Consider the following 20,361-nt stretch of genomic DNA (forward strand, 5'->3'; position numbering starts at 1 on the left):
TGCCAGGGCATTCGTGCCATAAATCATAACACCGCTATTATGAGCATGCAGGTGTTTTATACATATTCATGCAAAGCTTGGAGAAATTTGGTTGTGAGATTAATGACTTTCATTTTACAGAAGGGGAACAGGGTCAGGGAAAACCAGCACCTAATTAGAGGCATACAGCTCTGCACACTGGCCATTATACAAGTGCGTGAGCCAAAATCTGTTATAAAACAAATGCAGCCCATACAGGAATGACAAGCCCTGCCCTGATTCTGTGAGAATTTCAGACTTCAGTTTTTTAAAAAAAAATATGGAGACCACAAATATGTTCTCAAAGTCACTTTGTGGTGCCCATGGACATGGGGTCATGTTTAATGGAGAGTAACAAGTCCATGTCAAATAGCAGAGAAATACACGGGCAGGGTTGGTAATAGTTTTCATATAGGATTTTCACTTCATTTATGTTTCCCAGTCACAGGTGCTAAAGTCACAACAGTCAAAGAAGAAACAAAATCTGTCGCTTTCTCTGCAAAGTCTGAAGTCACAAGTCAACAAGGCCACACACAGTCACCATAAGGTGACTGTAAGATCCTGGTCAGATTCAGGCTCATTCCCTACTACCTGATGCTCACATCTGTTTATCTCTATATCGTATCATCTTTCCCTCAGAAAGACTTACTGGAGAGTCGTGTTTCTGCTGGAGTTAGCGCTGTCAACCCAAGCACCTTCCTTTACTCTTGCCTTTCCTTACTAAGACCGCGGAAGAAAGGATGTAAATGAAGCAAACGGGGTCCAAAGAGAGGCCAAGAGGAAGGCCAGCATATGCAGTAGCAAATGTAGAATGAGAATGAAATCTGTCCCCCATGAAAGACCTGCGGTCTAAGCTGAGAAGTGGTGGGTAGACACCCAACATCAGAGACATGAAGACTGTGACCCAGATGGCTCTGGCTCCTGGTTCACCAGCTTACTATATATACAACCTGGTTCCTTAGCTTTTCCACCCCTGCTGGGTACGTCCTGGAAACACCACTGAGAGGCAGCATGGCACCACTAGTCGATTTATGACCACTATTTCTGTTACTGAGTGGATCTGCCCTAAAGTAATCAACAAATTAATTAGATTTTAGTTATTATTCATAACATTTATATTTGGTTAATATAATAATTGCTATACTAATTTTATATTTTATTTACATTTAAATATTACTTCTCTGTTAAAACTAAAGGTGTCTATATTTCTACCCTCAATAACTCAAAGTACTTCTAAATTTATAAAAACCTTTACATTTACAGCATCCTGGGATGTAGGTAGGAAGCAGAGTTACTTCCTGTTTTGCAGATCAATGTTGCAAATGCTTTAACAATGACTTCTTCAAGACCAGGGAAACGAAATTCGAAGATAAATCTTTCGATACTTCCCTGCCCAAGAGGCACATCCCATTTCTTGAAGACTTCTTGCATTTATTGATTTTCCCCCTACTTCAGATCCTGCTGTGTGGGACATGGAGTAAGAGCACCACTTTATAGAGTTACCTTTTGGTTCTGCTCAATAAACAGAGTGGTCAAAAAGGTGCACAGGCCTGGCACCAAGCAGCCTTGGGCTATAAATCCAAGCTTTAGCTCTGCAAAGCAGATGATATTGTCACCAGTACTCCAGTTCCAGGTGGGGATTTTTGACAGGAAAACCTGTTTATGGGAAATGAACAATGAAGGCATTAAGAACACTGACACCACCAGAACCCTCTTCTGAGTGCATGTTTTCCTTATATAGTTGCCTCTTCACTCTTGAGAACAGAGGTATTTTCAAGGTCAATGACAGAACACAGTCTGCCTTTGAAAGTGTTGGCTACCTCCACTGCTGCTACTTTCCAAACAAACAAACAAACAAAAAAGCTGAAGTTGTAAAAATGGTTCAGGTCAAATGGCTGAACTCATTAATTGTGCCCCTAGTTTGTGTCCCTAAGTGAGCTACTGCTTTAAAAAGACTCCAAATTTCATCTAGTGCTGATTTGTGTGTGTGTGTGTGTGTGTGTGTGTGTGTGTGTATGTGTGTGTGTAGATCCACGAGGAGACCTAAAGATGAGAAAACCAAATGCACTCAACTGCCACGATACCTTGTTGTGGGACTGGAGGAGCTCAATGATGACTCTGGTATGGGAACAGTAGTTCTTAATAGAAAGCACCCTGGAAAAAAATCACAATGTGCTCAGTCATGTTGGCTTTGCAATCCAGTTCAGAGTTAAATTTATTTGTGAGTAAGTGTGGGGATGGACTCAGCACATTACAAAATTCATTGTTAGTTTGTTTCTTCATTCTATGTTAATAGATTTATTTTTGAAGTTTATTTATTTTTATTTTATGTATACAAGTGTTCCACTCAAACATATGTATGTGTACCGCAAAGACGAAGACGGTGTGAGAGACCCTGGAACGGGAGTCCTTGCAAGAGTGATGAGTGCTCCTAGCTGCTGAGCGACCTCTAGCGCCACTACATTGTTTTCTGAAAAGTACTTACAATGACATGACCAGCGAAGACACACTGCTCAAGTGACCAAGCAACCAAATCTACTGAAACTCGGAAACAAATTCATTGACAAGGAAGAAAGAAATAGTTTCACATACCTTAGCCTTGCACCCAGTAGCCTGAAGTACTTAACATAATTGTCTCATTTTATAGGTTAAGAGCCTAAAATACGTCTTCTGTTCAGTGTAACATATATGATGTAATTTCTTAACTATTCCTTGCTCTGTGTAGTCATCTTCAACCACACATATTTATTTTGCTCTAGGAAGAGAGCCACCAAAATCATACTTTGAGCTTCTATCACCACAAGGAAACTTCCTGCTTACAGATACTGCATAGCTAAAGTTGGGAACACTAACTCTTTTCATGTTGAGAATATTTGCCAGAGTGCAGAGACACATCACACTCAACCATGAGTACTGTTTCCCTAGAACTACCAAAGAGAAATTCCAATAAATAGAAAATATAAATAGATTTGTAAAATATTCTTTTATACTGTGTGAATATATGTCACTGTGATTGTGTTCATAAAGAAGTTGACTGGTCAGCAGCTGGACAGGTAGAGGTTAGGTGGGACTTCAGACAAAAAGAGCAGGAAATGGAAGAGGAGGAGTCTCAGAATCACAGGGAGACTCAGAAAGGAGATGAACTTGCCATATTGAGGAAAGGTACCAAGATACATGGTAAAGCATAGATAAGAAATATGAGTTAATTTAAAATGTAAGAGCTAGTTACAAGCCTGAGCTATCAGCCAAGCATTTATAATTAAGTTTCTGTGTGTTTATTTGGGAATTGGTCGCCAGGAAAGAAAAGTCCAACTACAAGAATTTACAATTGGCATCTTTGTCTTTGAACTGAAAATGATCTTAGTCATAAGGGCACTACTTAAATGCCAACCTGGAGTGACAGCTGGAAATGCAGCTTAATTGGTAGAGTTAACACATCACATCCTGGGTTTGATCCTTACCAATATAAAAAGGGGGGGAGGGTGTTCGTATGTTTGCTTTTAAAATGTATATAGCTCTTATCTAGAGGAAACATCAGGGAAAAATATGGAGAAAGTCATACACAATTAGGATGTCCTATTTTCACTTCCCTTTGCATTAATTATTTTGGAGTGCATGTGGGGGAAAGAACAAGCAGAACCCTGGCATGTGATGACCCTAGTGAATTTAAGATGATGTCCCCCTCGTTTAGTCCTATATGATAAGCTTTGTTTCTGTGTATAAGAAGATTACCATCATTGAGGCATGCAAGAACAAAAGAGCAACACCAGCTTCTTACCTCATGATGTTTGAATTGTCTTCAGCATTCAAGTCACTGCACAAGGGGTTGGCTAGAATCAGGCAAGCTTCTGCATACTCCATCTATTCTTCAGATTAAACAGCAGCCATCAGGTTAATGACAAGGGAAATACTCTAGCATTCCCTATTTGAAGGTTTTTATGGTTTCATTAAACTATCACCAATAAGAACAGCACACGTAGGAAGGAGCCATGAACCAGACATCTTCATCTCAAGACCACAGTCCTGAAAATTCTGCCAGGGAACTGAGGGCTACAACTGAGGGACCAGGGCACAGGGTCTCTTACAGAAATTGAAAGTTGCTTTACATATGGGTACAGTTTCTACTGATGAGCAATAAGACCTTTATCAGCAACTGCCAATACATTTATCCACCTTAAGGATACCAAACAATGGGAGAATTGGGGATATACTTGTCTACAATGAAGAGTCACTCAACATTTGGGTTCAAAATTTTAAAGAGCCACAAAATTATTGAAATTATTCCTATAGTAACAAGTTATAAGACAAAAAAGGATTATACTGAGCCTGTTATTTTCTGCTTGCGAGTCTTTTCTTTAGCTTTATAGACCAGTGGTTCTCAACCTTCCTAATGCTGTGACCCCTTTAGAGTTCCTCATGTTGTAGTGATCCTAATCATAAAATTATTTTCATTGCTATTTCATAACTGTAATTTTACTACTATTATGAATAAGAATGCAAGTATCTGTGTTTTCTGATGATCGTGGGCAACCATTGTGTCATTTGACACCCCTGCCAAAGGGGTCATAACCCACAAGTTGAGAACCACTGCTGTAAACTTTTTCTTTAAACTTAAACATTCAGGTTTGTTACTTAGATACCAGGAAGTCAGTTTTGATCTAACACCATACTGTACTATTCACTTGGCCATTATTCATTTCATTTGGCCTTGGTCTTACTGGGGACATTTTTCTTAATGTCTATCTTATCAAAGACATACCAAGGCCGGGCGGTGGTGGTGCACGCCTTTAATCCCAGCACTCGGGAGGCTGAGGCAGGCGATCTCTGTGAGTTCAAGGCCAGCCTGGTCTACAAGAGCTAGTTCCAGAACAGGCACCAAAAACTACAGAGAAACCCTGTCTCAAAAATCAAAAAAAAAAAAGACATACCAATATTTAACAAGGGAAGTTGATGAGACCCATGGAACCCATGGTTAAGACCATATTTGGCTATGCAGCCTGCTGGGGGAGAAAAGTCATCAGCAGAAGTCTTAGCTAGCTGTGAACACTGCAAGCTACAACTAGACTGGTGGGTGTAATAGAGGCATGAATGTTGCAGGAGTGATCAACTCTAATTGGATTTAGGGCCTAGGAGTAGAAAGAAACTCAGGCCTGGTACTTCAAACCCAAACCCGTGGCTGGGAAGCTCAGAGGCACTAGGGAAGAATCTACTAATATTACTTTGATAAATGGACATACTATCAAACCACCTTCTAAATATATTATACCTATACCCATAGAAAAGTGTAGTTTCTCATTAGAGAATCTTCTTTATGTAGTGGACAGCAGTCAAAACAGAGACTAACAACTGGTCAGAGTGCAGAGACTAAGTGTCTGTTAAGTGATTGGCTACAAAGTGGACATCTGTATCACATCCCTTCCCTCCAAGGTTCAGAGAACATGGCCAAATTGGAAAGATTTTTTGAGCCAAATGTTGAGAAGTTTGTAGACAAAACAGTGTATTCTGGACATGATAGGACTGTTGCACCTACAAACTCACAATAGCTTTGCTTGTCTGCATAAAATCTGCACAAGATCAAGCCAGTCAACATTCCTGCATGAACTGGGAGGGGCACACAAGTCAATAGTTGAAGAGCTGTTGACAGTTAATGGCTACTAGTGGAGGGAGTCAGTGTTTCTTATGAGTGCAGTTCCTGGTAGGTTGACCATGCTCCCATAAAGAGTCTCATACCCATATGTATATGGGCAGCACTAATTGGGCTTGGTGGGTTATAAAACAAGAGCAAGAGAAGGACAGAGAAAGAGAGACAAAAGAGAGAGAGAGTGAGAGAGAGTGAGAGAGAGATATCAAGTTGGGTGGGGGTCATTGGGGGATCCAGAAGGTGCTGGATGGGGAGAGGAATGAATACAGATAAAACAAGAGGTTGTATACAAAATTCTCAAGGAATAAATAAAATAAAAGGCTGGGGAAGACTGCAACATACACTGTGCAAATAAATGTTTTTGAACTAAATATTTTTAAAAATAAGACATAAAAGAACACACACTTTTTATTATCTATCACTTTCCAGACCTCTTGAGTAATATAATAAAATCTCATAGAGAATTTGCTAGAAGAAAAATTTAAAAGTAGTATAGATCGACATTGAGGTCGATTTGCTATGACTCGAGGAGGATTTGGGAATCAGTGTTTAAAACTGTGGAAGCTGTATACTCCTCCAGTCGAAGGACTTGGACTACTAGCTCCTAGTACAGCAACACAGCCCATCGTCTTCACTCCCACCTTAGGAAAGGACAGAAAAAGTTAGATCTTACTGAAACTCTCTTCAGATCCTCAAACGTCAGAGCGGAGCCACATATAAACATCGTGTAGGACAAGGAGCACTTCAGTATGGTCTCCAATTCCAAGGTCGGAGGAGCCCTAGACAAAAGAGTTCAGTGGCAAGGACAGAAACCCAGAGCTTGTCTCTGCTTGGTGGCTGTTAGCTGGCTTAGTACATTTACTAAATCCCTAATGGCCGGAAGCCATCTGTATTCTGTTAGACATCCACACGGCTAGAGGATGTTGGCACAACTAACCTAATCCACAAATGGGTCTGTAAGTCGGGCCTGAGCAATCCTAGTGACACAGAACCAAAACAATACAGACACCATGAATCAAATAATGTCCTGTAAAAATGAATCACAATGTGATGAGACAATTTCATCACTCAGGGAGACCCAGCATTTCAGGGCTGGAAAGACAGCACAGTAGTTAGGAGCATTGACTGCGCTTATGGAGGGTCAGATTTCACTTCCCAGGACCTACATAAGGTAGCTCACGACCACCTGCAAATTCCAGCACCAGGAGAGTTGATGCCATTCTCTGGCTTCCATGGGCACTTACACTTAAGTGCACATATCCACAAACATGCACATAATTTAAAATAAAATCTGAAATAGAAAAAATAAAGCATTTGCAGACATGATTTAACAAAATGGCTTCGAGATATATGAAGTGAATACAGACAGAATGTGAAAATTGACCCTGTCACTGGCATGAGTAATTTCAAACACACCTGTAAATGCTAACCAGCAAGTATTTTAGTACTTATTAGTTCTTTAGCCAACATTAAGAAAATCTCATTTCTTTGAAGATAGCAAAAATATTTAGTAAAAAAATTTACCCCCCTCCCCAAAATCTCATATTGTAAAAAACAATTACAGTGTTGGGATTAAAGGTGTGTGCCACCATGCCTGGCTCAAGGCATTAATTTTAAGTCTTTTAGTAGAAAAAAGGTGGGGGGCAAGATGAATCTGATTTGACTGCAAAACTCAACTACACTCTGAAAGAAGAACTAACTGTAATTCTTCAAGAATTATTCAGAAAATACAAAATTGCTTTCCAAATTTAATTTATGAAGTTAGTATTATACTGATAGCAAAATCACATAAAGACACAACAAAAATATCTCCCTGGTGAAAAGAGAAACAATGATTCTCAATAAAACACCTGCAAACCTAATTCAAGAACACATTAAAAAAATTACTCACCATGATCAAGTTGACATCATTGCAGGGATTTAGAAATCATTCAACATATGTAAATCAATTTACTTACTTCAGTATATCAATGGACTCAATTGCAGAAATCATATACTTTGACAAAACCCAATATCTTTCATGATAGAAATCCCAGGGAGATTAGGGATTGGGTCAACATATCTCAATATAATAAAAGCTAGACACAACAAGTCTATAGCCAACATCATGCTAATACAAGAAACCTACAGCCAACATCATGCTAATTACAGATATGCCCAGAGAAATCAGACAATGATGCTCACTCTTTCTACTTCTATCTAAAGTCTTAGCTAGACCAAGAAGACAGAAGAGGAACTAAAAGGGATACAATCAGGAAGAGAAGTCAAAGAATCCCAGTTACAGAAGATATTATGATGTACATAAGAAATCCTAAAAACCCCACCAGAAAACCCCCATAATTGATAAACTCTTTTAGCAACATGGCAGGGTACAAAATTCACACACACACACACACACACACACACACACCCCATACCACCACCACCACCAACAACAACAACCGAAACAGTAGCCTTTCTGTATGTCAGTGACAAATATATTAAACAAGAAATCAGAGAAATAACCCCATTTCACAATATCTTCCAAAACAAACAAACAAACAAAGCTGGAATACACTTGACCAAGACCAGGAGAGATTTCTACAAGGACAATGTTAAACTACAGAAGAAGGTAATTGAGGAAGACACTAAAACACAGAAAGATCTCTCATGGTCATGGAGTTGAAGAATGAAGATTTCAACCCTATTGCTGAAGACACCACATACCTGAGTCATGAGACATGGAGAAATCAAGCTGGTCTGACCTGGAAGCCTTGTCCCTACTGCTAGCTTTCATTGTACTTAAGTGTCCAACAACTGAGCCACTTAAATAAGTAAGTAGATATGCAGAAAATATCTGGAAAGATAGACTCCAAACTTTTTGCACTGGTTAGGTCTGGACATGAAGTTACTTTTCTTTTTCTACATTTGACCTTAAAAGAAAGACTGAGAAGTAATTAGTTTTTTCTATTTTGTTTTCTATTGTTTCCCTAAATTTCTATAAATGTTACAAGTGTAATTAATTTCCTTATACAACTTGGTGGTGGTGGCACATGCCTTTAATCCCAGTGCTCAGGAGGCAGAGGAAGGAATATTTCTGTGAGTATAAGGTCAACCTTGATGTGGGATTCCCCTCACTATGCTAAGAATGTTTGGTTAATGAATAAAGAAGCTGCTTGGGCTTGTTCTGCTGCTGCTTGTTCTGCAGGGCAGACAGAGTGAGGAGAGAATTCCAAGCAGAGATCGAGGAGAAAGTAGGCAGAGTCAGAGAGATGCCATGTAGCTGCCAGAGGAAACTGATGCCCAGAACTTTACTGGGTAAGCTACAACATTGTGGCAATACACAGATTAACAGAAATGGGTTAATTTAAGATGTTAGGGTTAGCTAGAAATATGTATAAGCTATTGGCCAAGCAGTGATTTAATTAATATAGTTTCCATGTAATTATTTCAGGTCTGGGAGGCTGAGAACAAATGAGCAGTCTCCGCCAACACAACCTGGTCTACAGAACAAGTTCCGGACAGGCTCCAAAATTATACAGAAAAATTATGTCTCAAACCGCAAAAAATAAACAACAACAACAAAAAGTACTTACACATACTTCAACTATTAGTTTAGAACACACTGTGCCAAATTGATGCACTTACTCTCCGAGGAACACAATATCCATGTTGATTGCTCCTGACTCATGGTGGAGAAAATTCCTAAGAAAGGCAGTCACACTGTCAACTGTGATGTTTCCACAGACCACGATGAACCTAGGCAGCAAGAAAGGGAAGAGGATCACCTGAGGAACAAAAGTATGGCTCTCCCATGGTATCTGAGGGAATAGACTACAAGAACTGGCCCCACATCAAAATCTATAGCTGCTCAATGTCCTCATTTAAAATGTCATAAACAAATGCAACCTACACACGTACATCCCCTGACCTATTTTAAGTCATCTCTAGGTTATTGTAAAATCTAATGCGATGTAAATGTCATGTGAATAGTTGTCATGGTGTGTTGTTCATGGGACAATGACAAGGAAAACAGTCTATGTAAGCTCAGTAGCGATGCCAAGTTTTTCCAAATATTTTTTATCTGAGGCTTCTTGGACACCCAGAATCAAGGCGATCTGACTATATCTTAACGTCAAGCTTATAGAACAGCAATTAGCTTAAACGTGTTCTCAATAAGTTTTGTCTGTGGATCCTTTAGATTTTAGCAATACAAACATGAATGAATCCAAAGCACAAAGGAACCATCCAGTTCTATAGTCCTTTGCCTCATCTCAAAACGTGCATGTCTTCAAAAAAGCCACAGTATTCTAAGATTTCTAGTGAAGCTCCCCTTATAGTTACAATCGTCATAGCTATTTATCATACAGTAGACTTACTATGCTTGCAAAACTCTGCTCTTCACAAGTGTCATTATTTTGGGCAACTCTCTCTCTTATATCTAGGTTAATGTAAGTTGATTAAACACTCTTATGAATAGCTCTGATGGCAGTTTGCATCAAACAGTGAACATCCTGTTTGTATAACACTCGTTCTATCACGATTCTCTTCAGTGAGCGAACAACTTTGGCCACGTGTGTCCTCAGGCCTGTAACTAGGGCAGGCAGTATGTGTCTACAACAGGATATGTGACCAACAGAATGAGTTTATTTTAAGTTTATTTGCGTTGGTGTTTCGCCTGTGTGAGAGTGTAGATCTTGGGGTTACAGACAGGTTTGAGCTGCAATGTGGGTGCTAGGAATTGGATCCGGGTCCTCTGGAAGAGCAGCCAATGCTCTTAACTACAGAGCCACCTCTCCAGCACCCTGGAATGTCTAAAATTGTAGGAATTATAAGGAAGAGCTAATTACTTCTTTCCTTTGACTGCTTTATAGGGCTTGATGTACTTCTTCCTGCTGGTAAAAAGCTCCACCATTTCTGGGATGCAGTTTGCAAACAGTATCTAAAATAGTAAGAAAAAAAGGAAATTCCTCAGGGCTCATTTTTTGACAGGTATTTTCAAATTAGAAGGCTATAAAGAAAAAGACAAGTATACATAAATGTCTTTCATCTAGCACAGTGGTTCTTGACATTCCTAATGCTGTGAGCCTTTAATTCAGTTCCACATATGGTGGTGACCCCCAACCATAAAACTATTTTGTTGCTACTTAACTGTAATTTTGCTACTGTTATGAATCATAATGTAAGGGTTTTTTGGAGCTAGAGATTTGTCAAAGGTGTCATGATCCACAGGTTGAGAACCACTGACCTAGCACAAGGCTCTATCAGTGAGCTGCATTTTTAAAGAGAGACTATATTTTCCTGAGGTTTTTAAGAGTCAGGATTTTGATGAAAATTAACAAATTGATGTCCAGCTTTCAAATTGATAAGCACAAATATTAGATAACTACTCTACAAATTTGTCCCTTGATAGCCTTTAACTTCTTTCTCATTATGACTTCTCACTGTTTAGACTATTAAAAAACAAAACAAGGGCTGGAGGGATGCCTCTGTGGTTAAGAGCACTGTCTGCTCTTCCAGAGGTCCTGAGTTCAATTCCTAGCAACCACATGGTGGCTCACAGCCATCTGTAATGAGATCTGGTGCCCTCTTCTGGCATGTAAGTACACATGCAGGCAGATACTGTATACATAACAAACAAATCAATCTTAAAAACAAAAAACACTTCACATATGACACTGGAGGGCCTAGAGATGATGACTAAATGTCAGAAGGTAGCACTGGTCATGCCAATATAAGAATGGTGGAGTGGAGCACACGGTTGTGGATTGTAAGAGATTAATATAAGAAATGAGGGTTCCTTTGCCCTTGACACTTCCAAGTCAAATAGTCAAATTCTCTCTCTCTCTCTCTCTCTCTCTCTCTCTCTCTCTCTCTCTCTCTCTCGTTTGTTTTTTTGAGACAGGGTTTCTGTATGTATCTTTGGAGCCTGTTCTGGAACTCACTCTGTAGATCAGGCTGGCCTCGAACTCACAGAGATCCACTTGTCTCTGCCTCCTGAATGCTGAGATTAAAGGTGTGCACCTCCACTGCCAGGCACATAAATACTCTTATCTGGAGTTTACCTGGAACTAATTACTAGTGTAGTAAGTGATTGTCATTTGAGAGAGATGGCACAGAACCAAATCTCAAATGTTCTTCCTCTTCAGGAGAAGATTTTAGTCTGATGGGAAAAAATGGAGGAAGATGGACTTGCTTGATTCCATGTGGAATCTTCCTCCTTTCACCCTTGGAAACCAAGCAGTTGCATTCCATGTACCAGGGTATACAGTTAGGAAAATGTGGGATCTGGGCATCTTCTCATTGCCACATACACTAACTAAAGCAACATTCACTTTCAAATCTATATTGTTCTCTTACCATTAACTGAATGCTTTATTTTTATACTCAAGAGATAGTAAAAGTATCCCTCACCAAACTTCCAAGGGTGAAGAAAATAATAAAAGTCCGTCCTAGGGTTGTCTTGGCCACAATATCCCCAAAGCCAACAGTTGACATTGTTGCTGTTACCAGATAAACGGCCTCAAAATATGACATAGACTGTGAGTTCCTGCCATTGAGCCAGGGATCACCAGAATTTTCCACCTGTCCAAAGAGAGATGGCAAAGGAAAGGTCTGTGAATAGAAGAGAAGGAGGAGAAGGCAAACACTGTATCAGTTTCCCCGATTCGATCCAAAGACAAGAGTAAACGACTGCAGCTGCTGAGAGGGCCCTGCGAATTGCAAGTGCCGATCAGCAAGCCTTGTTTCCACAGCTAGGATTATCATTAACACCTGACAGGGCATGTGGCAGGGGCTCAGATTTGAAACGCCCTATGAGGGTTGCTGCCTGCTTCCCTTGAGGCCCAGAACTACATCCTGGAGCCAGGGGTCTCCAGCGGTCAACATTCATTTTCATTTTCTAAGAAGATGGGGAAAATCAAGGTAGCTGAGCACAGGTTTTAGTGAGTTTCAGCACATGACCTTAACATCTAAGGAAAAGCAAGCTTTTCCAAATTGATCCGAATAAGGTGGCACCAATTTGCTTTTAGTCATGGTGTTTCATCACAGCAATAGAAACCCTAAGACAAGCTGGTACCAGGATAGTTGGGTGTTGCTGTGACAGACCTGACCGTGTTGTTTGGGGGACGACTGTGGAAAGACTTTGAAACTTTGGGTTGGAAAAACCACTGAGTGTTGAGAGCTCAGTGGGCTGCTCTGTGGGAACCTGGGAGATAAGAAGGTTGAGAGCAGTGCAGACAATGGAGGCCTGGCTTGTGAAGTTTCTGAGGGAAGCAGAGACTCTACCTGGCCTTTTGTGTGCTGAATCTGTGGTGTCTGGTCAGCTGGGACTAAAGAATTAGTAGTGGTTAACAAGAGTCCAGAGCCACTAAAGTAAACCCCTTACATTACTGGGATGGTGGATGCTGGCTAGCTGGCGCTGAGAAATTAGAAGTGATTAAGAGTCCAACATCATTAAGGTGAAATCTTCTGGGAAGTGTATTTTGAGAGTCAGCACACAGAAACTGTGTTCCAGAGGTGGCCAAGGCTGTACCTCGGACTGGCAACTGAACTTGGTAGTGTAAGAGTCACCTGGGTGGCACTGGTTTTGACAGCCTGAAGGGGCATGGCATGATGAAGACAGCACAGGAGAGCTATTGGTGAAAAAGCAGCCCAATTGCAGCAGAAGACCTAGCATTTTCGAGATGCCAGTCCCATGGTATGGCCACCAAGGACAGCAACAGTGGAGTGGAGCCAGAGCTTAGAAGACAACTGTGTGAGGCAGAGGGCATAGCTGGAGCAGTGACCCAAGCCCTTTGGAAGAGTCCAGAAGATCACGAGTGAATCCCAGATAATTGGATGCTAGCTATTTATACTGTTGGAGTTTGGTTTTGCTTTGTTCAGGCTGTGGTTGGGCCCTGGTTCTTCCCTCTCAAAGGAGAGAGGTATTTAACTTAATTTTGCTTTTTATAGGATCCCACAGCTGAAAGACTGAACTTTTAAAAGAGATTTGGGATTTTTGGAGATTGGATATTTTAAGGAGATTTAAGTTTTAATGTGGTTGAATTTGTGAGGACTATGGCACTTCTAAAGTTATTTATATTTATGTTATATTAATATTAACATGTCATCTTGGGGATACATGAGAAAGGAAAGGTTCTAATTGAAAAGTGGTGTGCTTGTGTGTCAAGTTAATAAGGGATCAGTTGTACTGGCTACTTTTATATCAACTTGACATAAACTAGAGTTATCTGAGAGGAGGGAACCTCAATTGAGAAAATGTCTCTATGACTGGGCTGTAGACAAGACTGTAAGACATTTTCTCAACTTGTGATCAATGGGGGAGGGCACAGCCCATTATGGGTGGTGCCATTCCCTGGGCTGGTAGTCCTAGATTCTATAAGAAAGTAGATTGGCCAGGCAGTGGTGGTGCACGCCTTCAATCCCAGCACTCAGTAGGCAGAGGCAGGCAGATCTCTCTGAGTTTGAGGCCAGCCTGGACTACAAGAGCTAGTTCTAGAATAGACTTCAAAGCTACAGTATCTACAAAGATACAGAGAAATCCAGTCTCAAAAAAAAATAAATAAAACAAAAAATAAAAACAAAACAAAAAAAACTTTAGGGGTTGGAGAGATGGCTCAGCGGTTAAGAGCATTGCCTGCTCTTCCAAAGGTCCTGAGTTTAGTTCCCAGCAGCCACATGGTGGCTCACAACCATCTGTAATGAGGTCTGGTGTCCTCTTCTGGACTTCAGGCATACACGCAGAAAGAATATTGTATACATAATAAAATAAATAAATATTAAAAAAAACTTTAAAAAGAGAGAGAGAGAGAGAGAGAGAGAGAGAGAGAGAGAGAGAGAGAGAAAGAAAGAAAGACTGAGCAACTGAGTGCAAGCCAGTAAGCAGTACCTCTCCATGGCTTCTGCATCAACTTCTGCTCCAGGTTCCTGTCCTGTTTGAGTTCCTGTCCTGACTTCCTTCAGTGGTGGACAGCAATGTGTAAGCTAAGCTGAACAAACCCTGTCCTTCCCAGCTTGCTTTGGTCCTGCTGTTTTGTCACTAAGACTAAGACAGTAAGTGCACACACTAGCACTCAGCCATCATGTCTCTGCTTATGACATTTGTCTTTCTTAATCACTCCATTTTCACCATGACTCTCCACTCCCAGCTGCTTAGTTTTCCCACTCCCTCTGTGGTTTGGTTTTTTAATTGGCACACATTTCTGACAAGGCTGCTGTTTTCCCTTGCAGGTTTATGATGGGAAGAGAAGTTATATTCACTTTCACACAAGCTTCGCATCATCATCTGATATTGGGCAATGCTACCAAGCAATTTGATGTTCCTTTCTTTTGCTTTCTTCTACCAGCCTTCCTTTCTTCAGTTTGTTCTCTCTTCTTAGCCTTGAAGACCAGTGAGGGCTCCACACAGAGCAGGGAGGGTAGATCCATCCCATCACTGACAGAGCTGGACAGAGAATCATGTGCCTATCAGGAAGAAGCAAACATTACTGTCCCAGAATGCTACAGGACATATCATTAGGAACCTCTCCTGTAGTTCCAGTGAGAAGTTCTCAGGCTCAATGCAACACACAGGCGTGTTTTATTTGACCTAAAGACTTTATTGACTGGGAGTCATTTTCTCTCATGCACAGTATTGCTTTCCATTTACAAATGCCAGACTTCATCTCAAGCATCTCTTTGAGAACACTTGGTATGTATGAAGTGCATGAAGTCTCTTTGATGCCTGTTCTTCACTGGTTATGTTTTTCTCCTCAGGCGCGTCTGTCCATTCTCGAGCCAGTGTTTGCCCCACAGTGCTGTCTTCCAGGCTTCTCACTTTGTTCCATCACATTTTTCTTTTGCATCTGGTTCTCTTCTTTTGCAATAGCTTCTCCTCCATAGGACAGCTTAATCTTCTGATATCTTTGAACCTACTCTTCAATTCTATTGTTTAATAATCATTTCAGTCACATTTTTTTATTCAAGATTTTTAGAAATATTTTCTTTTTTGACAATGTCATACATGTATATAATGTATTTTGGTCATTTTCACCTTTGCCCCATTATGTTTCTCCCATTGAATCCCTTCTTTATCCCAACGAGATCTGTTCCTACTTTTATGCCTTTTGTTGTTGTTGTTGTTGTTGTTGTTGTTGTTGTTGTTGCTGTTGCTGTTGTTGTTGTCATCTCAGAAGTTTTGTGTATGACTCGCTGAGGTCAGTTAGGGCTGCCTTTATGAAGATGAGTGAGGAGAAGATGGCCAAGTTGCCAGTGCCTATCCCACTGATAGTCAAAATATTTTATGACTTTCTATAAGGGATCATGTTAGATTTTTAGGGGCTCAATTGTACTCATTTAAACAAGGAGGGTACTTGGCAAATTACATTTAGTAGTTTATCACTATTGTATTCTGTAACTACTTTTTATTATTTTATGGAATTTAAGCTTAGGAAACATAAAGATTTCTATTTAGTTAATACTCAAATTTGAATGGTATCAGATGGTAGTACATGCTTTTAATCCCAGTCCTTGGGAGGCAGAGTTAGGTGAATCTCTGAGTTTGAGACCAGCCTGGTATACAGTCTTGAACCCTAAAAATTTGAATGGTACCAATGCTTAGCCGAAGGACAGTGTGATTACAAAATGGTGAGGCAGTAGGACAACCAGAACTTGGATTTGGGGCGGAAGCTTCAACATCCTCTCAACAAAATCTACGATTTTCTGTGCTCTTGAATAAAGTTCATTTAGTTTAGGGTTTTTAAAAACTTTTCTTTTGTTGTTGTTTACATTTTCAAAATCAGTTATGATTCAAAATGGAACCCTCTTGTTCCTCAATTCTCCTTATTTTTTCTGAATGAATCCCTGCTGGAGACGTCCTGCATCGAGGAGCTGCATGTCCAGCATGCTCCCATGCTTAGAGGACTGAAGTAGAGAGACTTCAAAGATTCAGAGTCCAGCAGCACCACACTACCTAGGCAGCAGCTATCCTGCTATGACCTCTTGTGACCTTGAAAGAATGAGCTATCGAGACTCTGGTATTCTCCCAAAGAACCCATAAAGCCACATGTACATGAATGTTTCATAAGAGTTAGCAACTAACAGAAAGAGAAAGAAATAAAGGAAGGAAGGAAGAAAAAATAAGAAAAGCAAAGGCAAGACAGAAATTAATGAAATAATTAGCCAAATAAAACCTGCCTCTAGGTCTCACTGGAAGTAAAGGTTAAGGATGTCTTAGTGGTGTCTCCTCTAGAACTCGGGGATAGCAATGGTTGGGTTGCTTCTGCCCTGGAAAGAATGAGACTCTTGTCCAATGTTATCAACATGAAGATCAATCTACCCTTTCTGCTGGGACATTGCAAGAAAACCTCCATGCCAGCTGAACACTGTGCAGTGGTGTGGCTGGTTTCATAATTCTCCAAGCTTCTCTCAGAGACTGTGGTTATGTCTGACTATTTTCTTAATCAACCACGCTCTAGATCTTTTTATAGTCATTGTTTAATTTCCAGAGAGAACCTCAAGTCACAAAGACTTTTCCTACTTTAGTTTTGTTTTTCGGAAAACATTCTGAAGGCTTCCAAGCACTGCACTTCAACTCCCCCATCTTCTGATATTCAGCTGTCCTGGAACACTGAAGCCAGGAGCCCTTTCTATTGAGGAAACCGACAAAGGCTCATTTTGTGGGGGTAGAAACAAGCCTTTCCCTGTGGATATTTCCAGAAGAATGGGAATACCCTAAAGGGTAGCCCCAAAACCCTCTTTTCAGTAGCAACTCACCACTCCCAGCAACTATATAGTTTTAATAAGACTGGAATTCTTTCATTGGCTTTTTTTTTTCCAGTGCTGAAGATAAAAAACCTAAGGCCTTGTACAGGCAAGTGCTCTACCACTGAACTACACCCTGGCCCTAGCTTCATTCTTTCACTTTTATATATTTACTTAAAAATTAAGAATCCCCAAACTTCCATGAAGATTTATCAATAAACCTTATGTAAAAGCCAAAGGCAACCTGTAAGTCCCACCTGCACAAAGCCCAGGCAGCTTCCTGGAATGTTAGGAATTGTAGTTCTTGGCAAATAACAAAGTCACATGGGAAATAAGGTGGCTGTGTGATTTTTGTCTTTAAAAAGGCCCTCAACACACATCTTGCATCTCATTGACACTCACTGGGAACCCAGGGGTGGTCCTGATCAGAGTCCATTTCTCTGGTCAGTACTTAATTAAAGCTTGCTTCAAATTTGGCTCAAACTTATGGAACTGGTTTTTCTATCATGACTCTCAGGATTAACACTTACCTATGTGTTAAAACTTTAGATCTAATGAAATTTTTCACTAGAGCCAGATTTTGAAGTATCAAAAGATGAAACAAAGCTCTCTTGATGGTGGGAGATGCAAAGATTATGATAAATATGATGGTGGAGAATGAAAGTAAAACCGAAAAGGTGAAAGTAAAGAAATAAATCTCTGGTCTGGTCCCTCTCCAGTTTCAAAGAAAGGATGATCATAGAATGTCATTTGGGACTGCAAGGATGTTCACACTAGTGGATGCCACTGGGGACTGCAAGGATGCTCACACTGGCGGATACCATTGGGGACTACAAGTATGTTCACACTGGTGGACACCATTGGGGACTGCAAGGATGCTCACGCTGGCGGATACCATTGGGGACTGCAAAGATGCTCACACTGGCGGATACCATTGGGGACTACAAGTATGCTCATACTGGTGGATACCATTGGGGACTACAAGGATGCTCACACTGGCAGACACCATTGGGGACTACAAGGATGCTCATACTGGTGGATACCATTGGGGACTACAAGTATGCTCACACTGGCGGATACCACTGGGGACTGCAAGGATGCTCACACTGGCGGACACCATTGGGGACTACAAGGATGCTCATACTGGTGGATACCATTGGGGACTGCAAGGATGCTCACACTGGCGGATACCATTGGAAATGTGATGATCTGCTTACCAGGTGAAGGAATCCTGCAGCTGCGAACCAGGTACTGATAACGATTGACAAGAGTTTAGCAAGCTTCACTGAATTGCTGAAAGGACAAGGCCAAGTGTTAGGTTTCTGCAGGCAGGTTCTCAATCAATACAAATGCATTGTCCACCAAGAGCCCAGCTTCTGCTCACATGTGACCCACCGACTGGAAGGTACAGCATCACCTGGAGCACTGCCCTCACCTATCAGTCTGCATGGTTATAGGGCCTCTGTATCATTCATGTATGCATTAAGAGGCTGAGAAACACTGCTGGAGACTCCCCCAGTGTCAAGTGTTTCTTCCAGCGTTACAGACTTGACTGCAACATCTACAAGCTGGTGTGTTAAAGGCATACATGTGATCAGTACTCAATACATTTGTAAGGTTATATACAACCTTGTCTAAAGTAGTAGAACAAAGGGCGGGAGTGACTAGAAGTAACTAGATTATAGGAACGTAGTGTCACACTACATACCAGGATCAGAGAGGCTTATGTCCATCCGTCAAGAAAAGCCTAGAGTTTAGCTGAGACAGCTGTGGCTTCTGAACTGGCCGTTTGTCAAGTAAAAACAGTGTTTCCAGCCTTGACTTCTTCACAATGCATACTTCACATTGAGATGCACTGAGACTGTATCATTGACACTTTTAATAAGAATGTAGCCGTGCATTCAAAGAGACGGTTTGGACTTTTATTATTATCTTTTGGAGATATTTAAGTTGCATTACTTTTATTTGCCTGTAATGCTGGGATTTGAACCCAGGACCTGGTATATGCTAGGTAAACACTCTCCTATTAAGCTCCCATGGAGCAGGTCTCAAATCCCTAAGCTCATGGCTCTACTTCTCTAAGCAATAGTTCACTGCTGCTGATGGATATCATTCATGCTCAGGGGAACTGTTACATCTCTCACCTGAAGAAACGTTTATTTTACTAGCCAACAAGAGGTGATTCTTTTTCAATTGATTACTTTTGCTATTTCATAATTGTACACATGTATAAAATGCATTCTGAGTACTCTCTCTGCAACCCTCACTTATCATCCTGTTGATCCCACCCCACCAGTCCCTTCCCCAGATTCATGACTCTTGGTTTTGCCTTGTAACCCACGTGGTTTAACTAGAGCCACCTTCTGAGCAGTGGATTGGAATTGTCCATTGGAACCTAGCGGGGTCACCACTGGGTACACAACTGACTCTCCAGCTCTCTCAATTTATCAGTATACAACGGTTCATCAGTGAGGGTAGTGCCCTTTAAGCCCCTCGCTCCATCCGTGCCTGACTGGCAGTGGGCGCATTCTTGTGCAGACCCAGGGCAAACATCCATGGCTACTGTGAGATCACAGTTGCAGTGGCTGTGTCTTGTGGAGATGGCATTTTACAGCCTTTCTCTCTATCTTCTGGCTCTTACATTCATTCTTTCTGCCTCCTCTTCAGCAACATTCCCTGAACCTTAGAGGGGATAGAATGTGGGTCTTGTTTAGAGCTGAATGCTCGTATCGTATATCACTTCCTATCAGCACTTTGTCCAGCCGTGAACTCTGCACTCACCACTGGTCACTAGGAAAAATGGTGTCTCTGATTAAGGCTGAGAGTAGCATTTGTCTATGGGTCTAAATGTATGTATTTAGAAAGTAGTTTTACATTATGAAATATAGTTAAACAATAGTATTCCATCCATGTGCCCTTTGCCACCACCCTTTAGTGCCTGTATCCCCTGGCATGGATTTTTAACCAGGTTCACAGTGCCA

General features: G+C 40.9%; 1 protein-coding gene across 5 annotated transcripts in view; it reads right to left on the reverse strand.

Moving 5' to 3' along the window:
- Kcnu1 (potassium calcium-activated channel subfamily U member 1) overlaps nt 1-20,361 on the reverse strand; it is a 93,420-nt gene that overhangs the window by 43,338 nt on the left and 29,721 nt on the right. For 2 of the 5 annotated variants that reach the window (XM_087900945.1, XM_087900941.1), the window contains exons 7-14: nt 18,598-18,673; nt 12,053-12,253; nt 10,489-10,580; nt 9,287-9,397; nt 6,333-6,438; nt 3,797-3,879; nt 2,103-2,172; nt 1,522-1,674 (exon numbers count right to left, since the gene is read on the reverse strand). In XM_087900945.1, coding sequence (XP_087757071.1) covers nt 1,522-1,674; nt 2,103-2,172; nt 3,797-3,879; nt 6,333-6,438; nt 9,287-9,397; nt 10,489-10,580; nt 12,053-12,253; nt 18,598-18,673 — 892 coding nt within the window. The remainder of the gene's footprint in view (nt 1-1,521; nt 1,675-2,102; nt 2,173-3,796; nt 3,880-6,332; nt 6,439-9,286; nt 9,398-10,488; nt 10,581-12,052; nt 12,254-18,597; nt 18,674-20,361) is intronic. The other 3 variants (XM_087900943.1, XM_087900944.1, XM_087900942.1) reach the window with 3 other exon arrangements.

Source organism: Myodes glareolus, chromosome 23 (genome assembly GCF_982192425.1).
Source record: "Myodes glareolus chromosome 23, mMyoGla1.1, whole genome shotgun sequence".
Lineage (NCBI taxonomy): Eukaryota > Metazoa > Chordata > Mammalia > Rodentia > Cricetidae > Myodes > Myodes glareolus.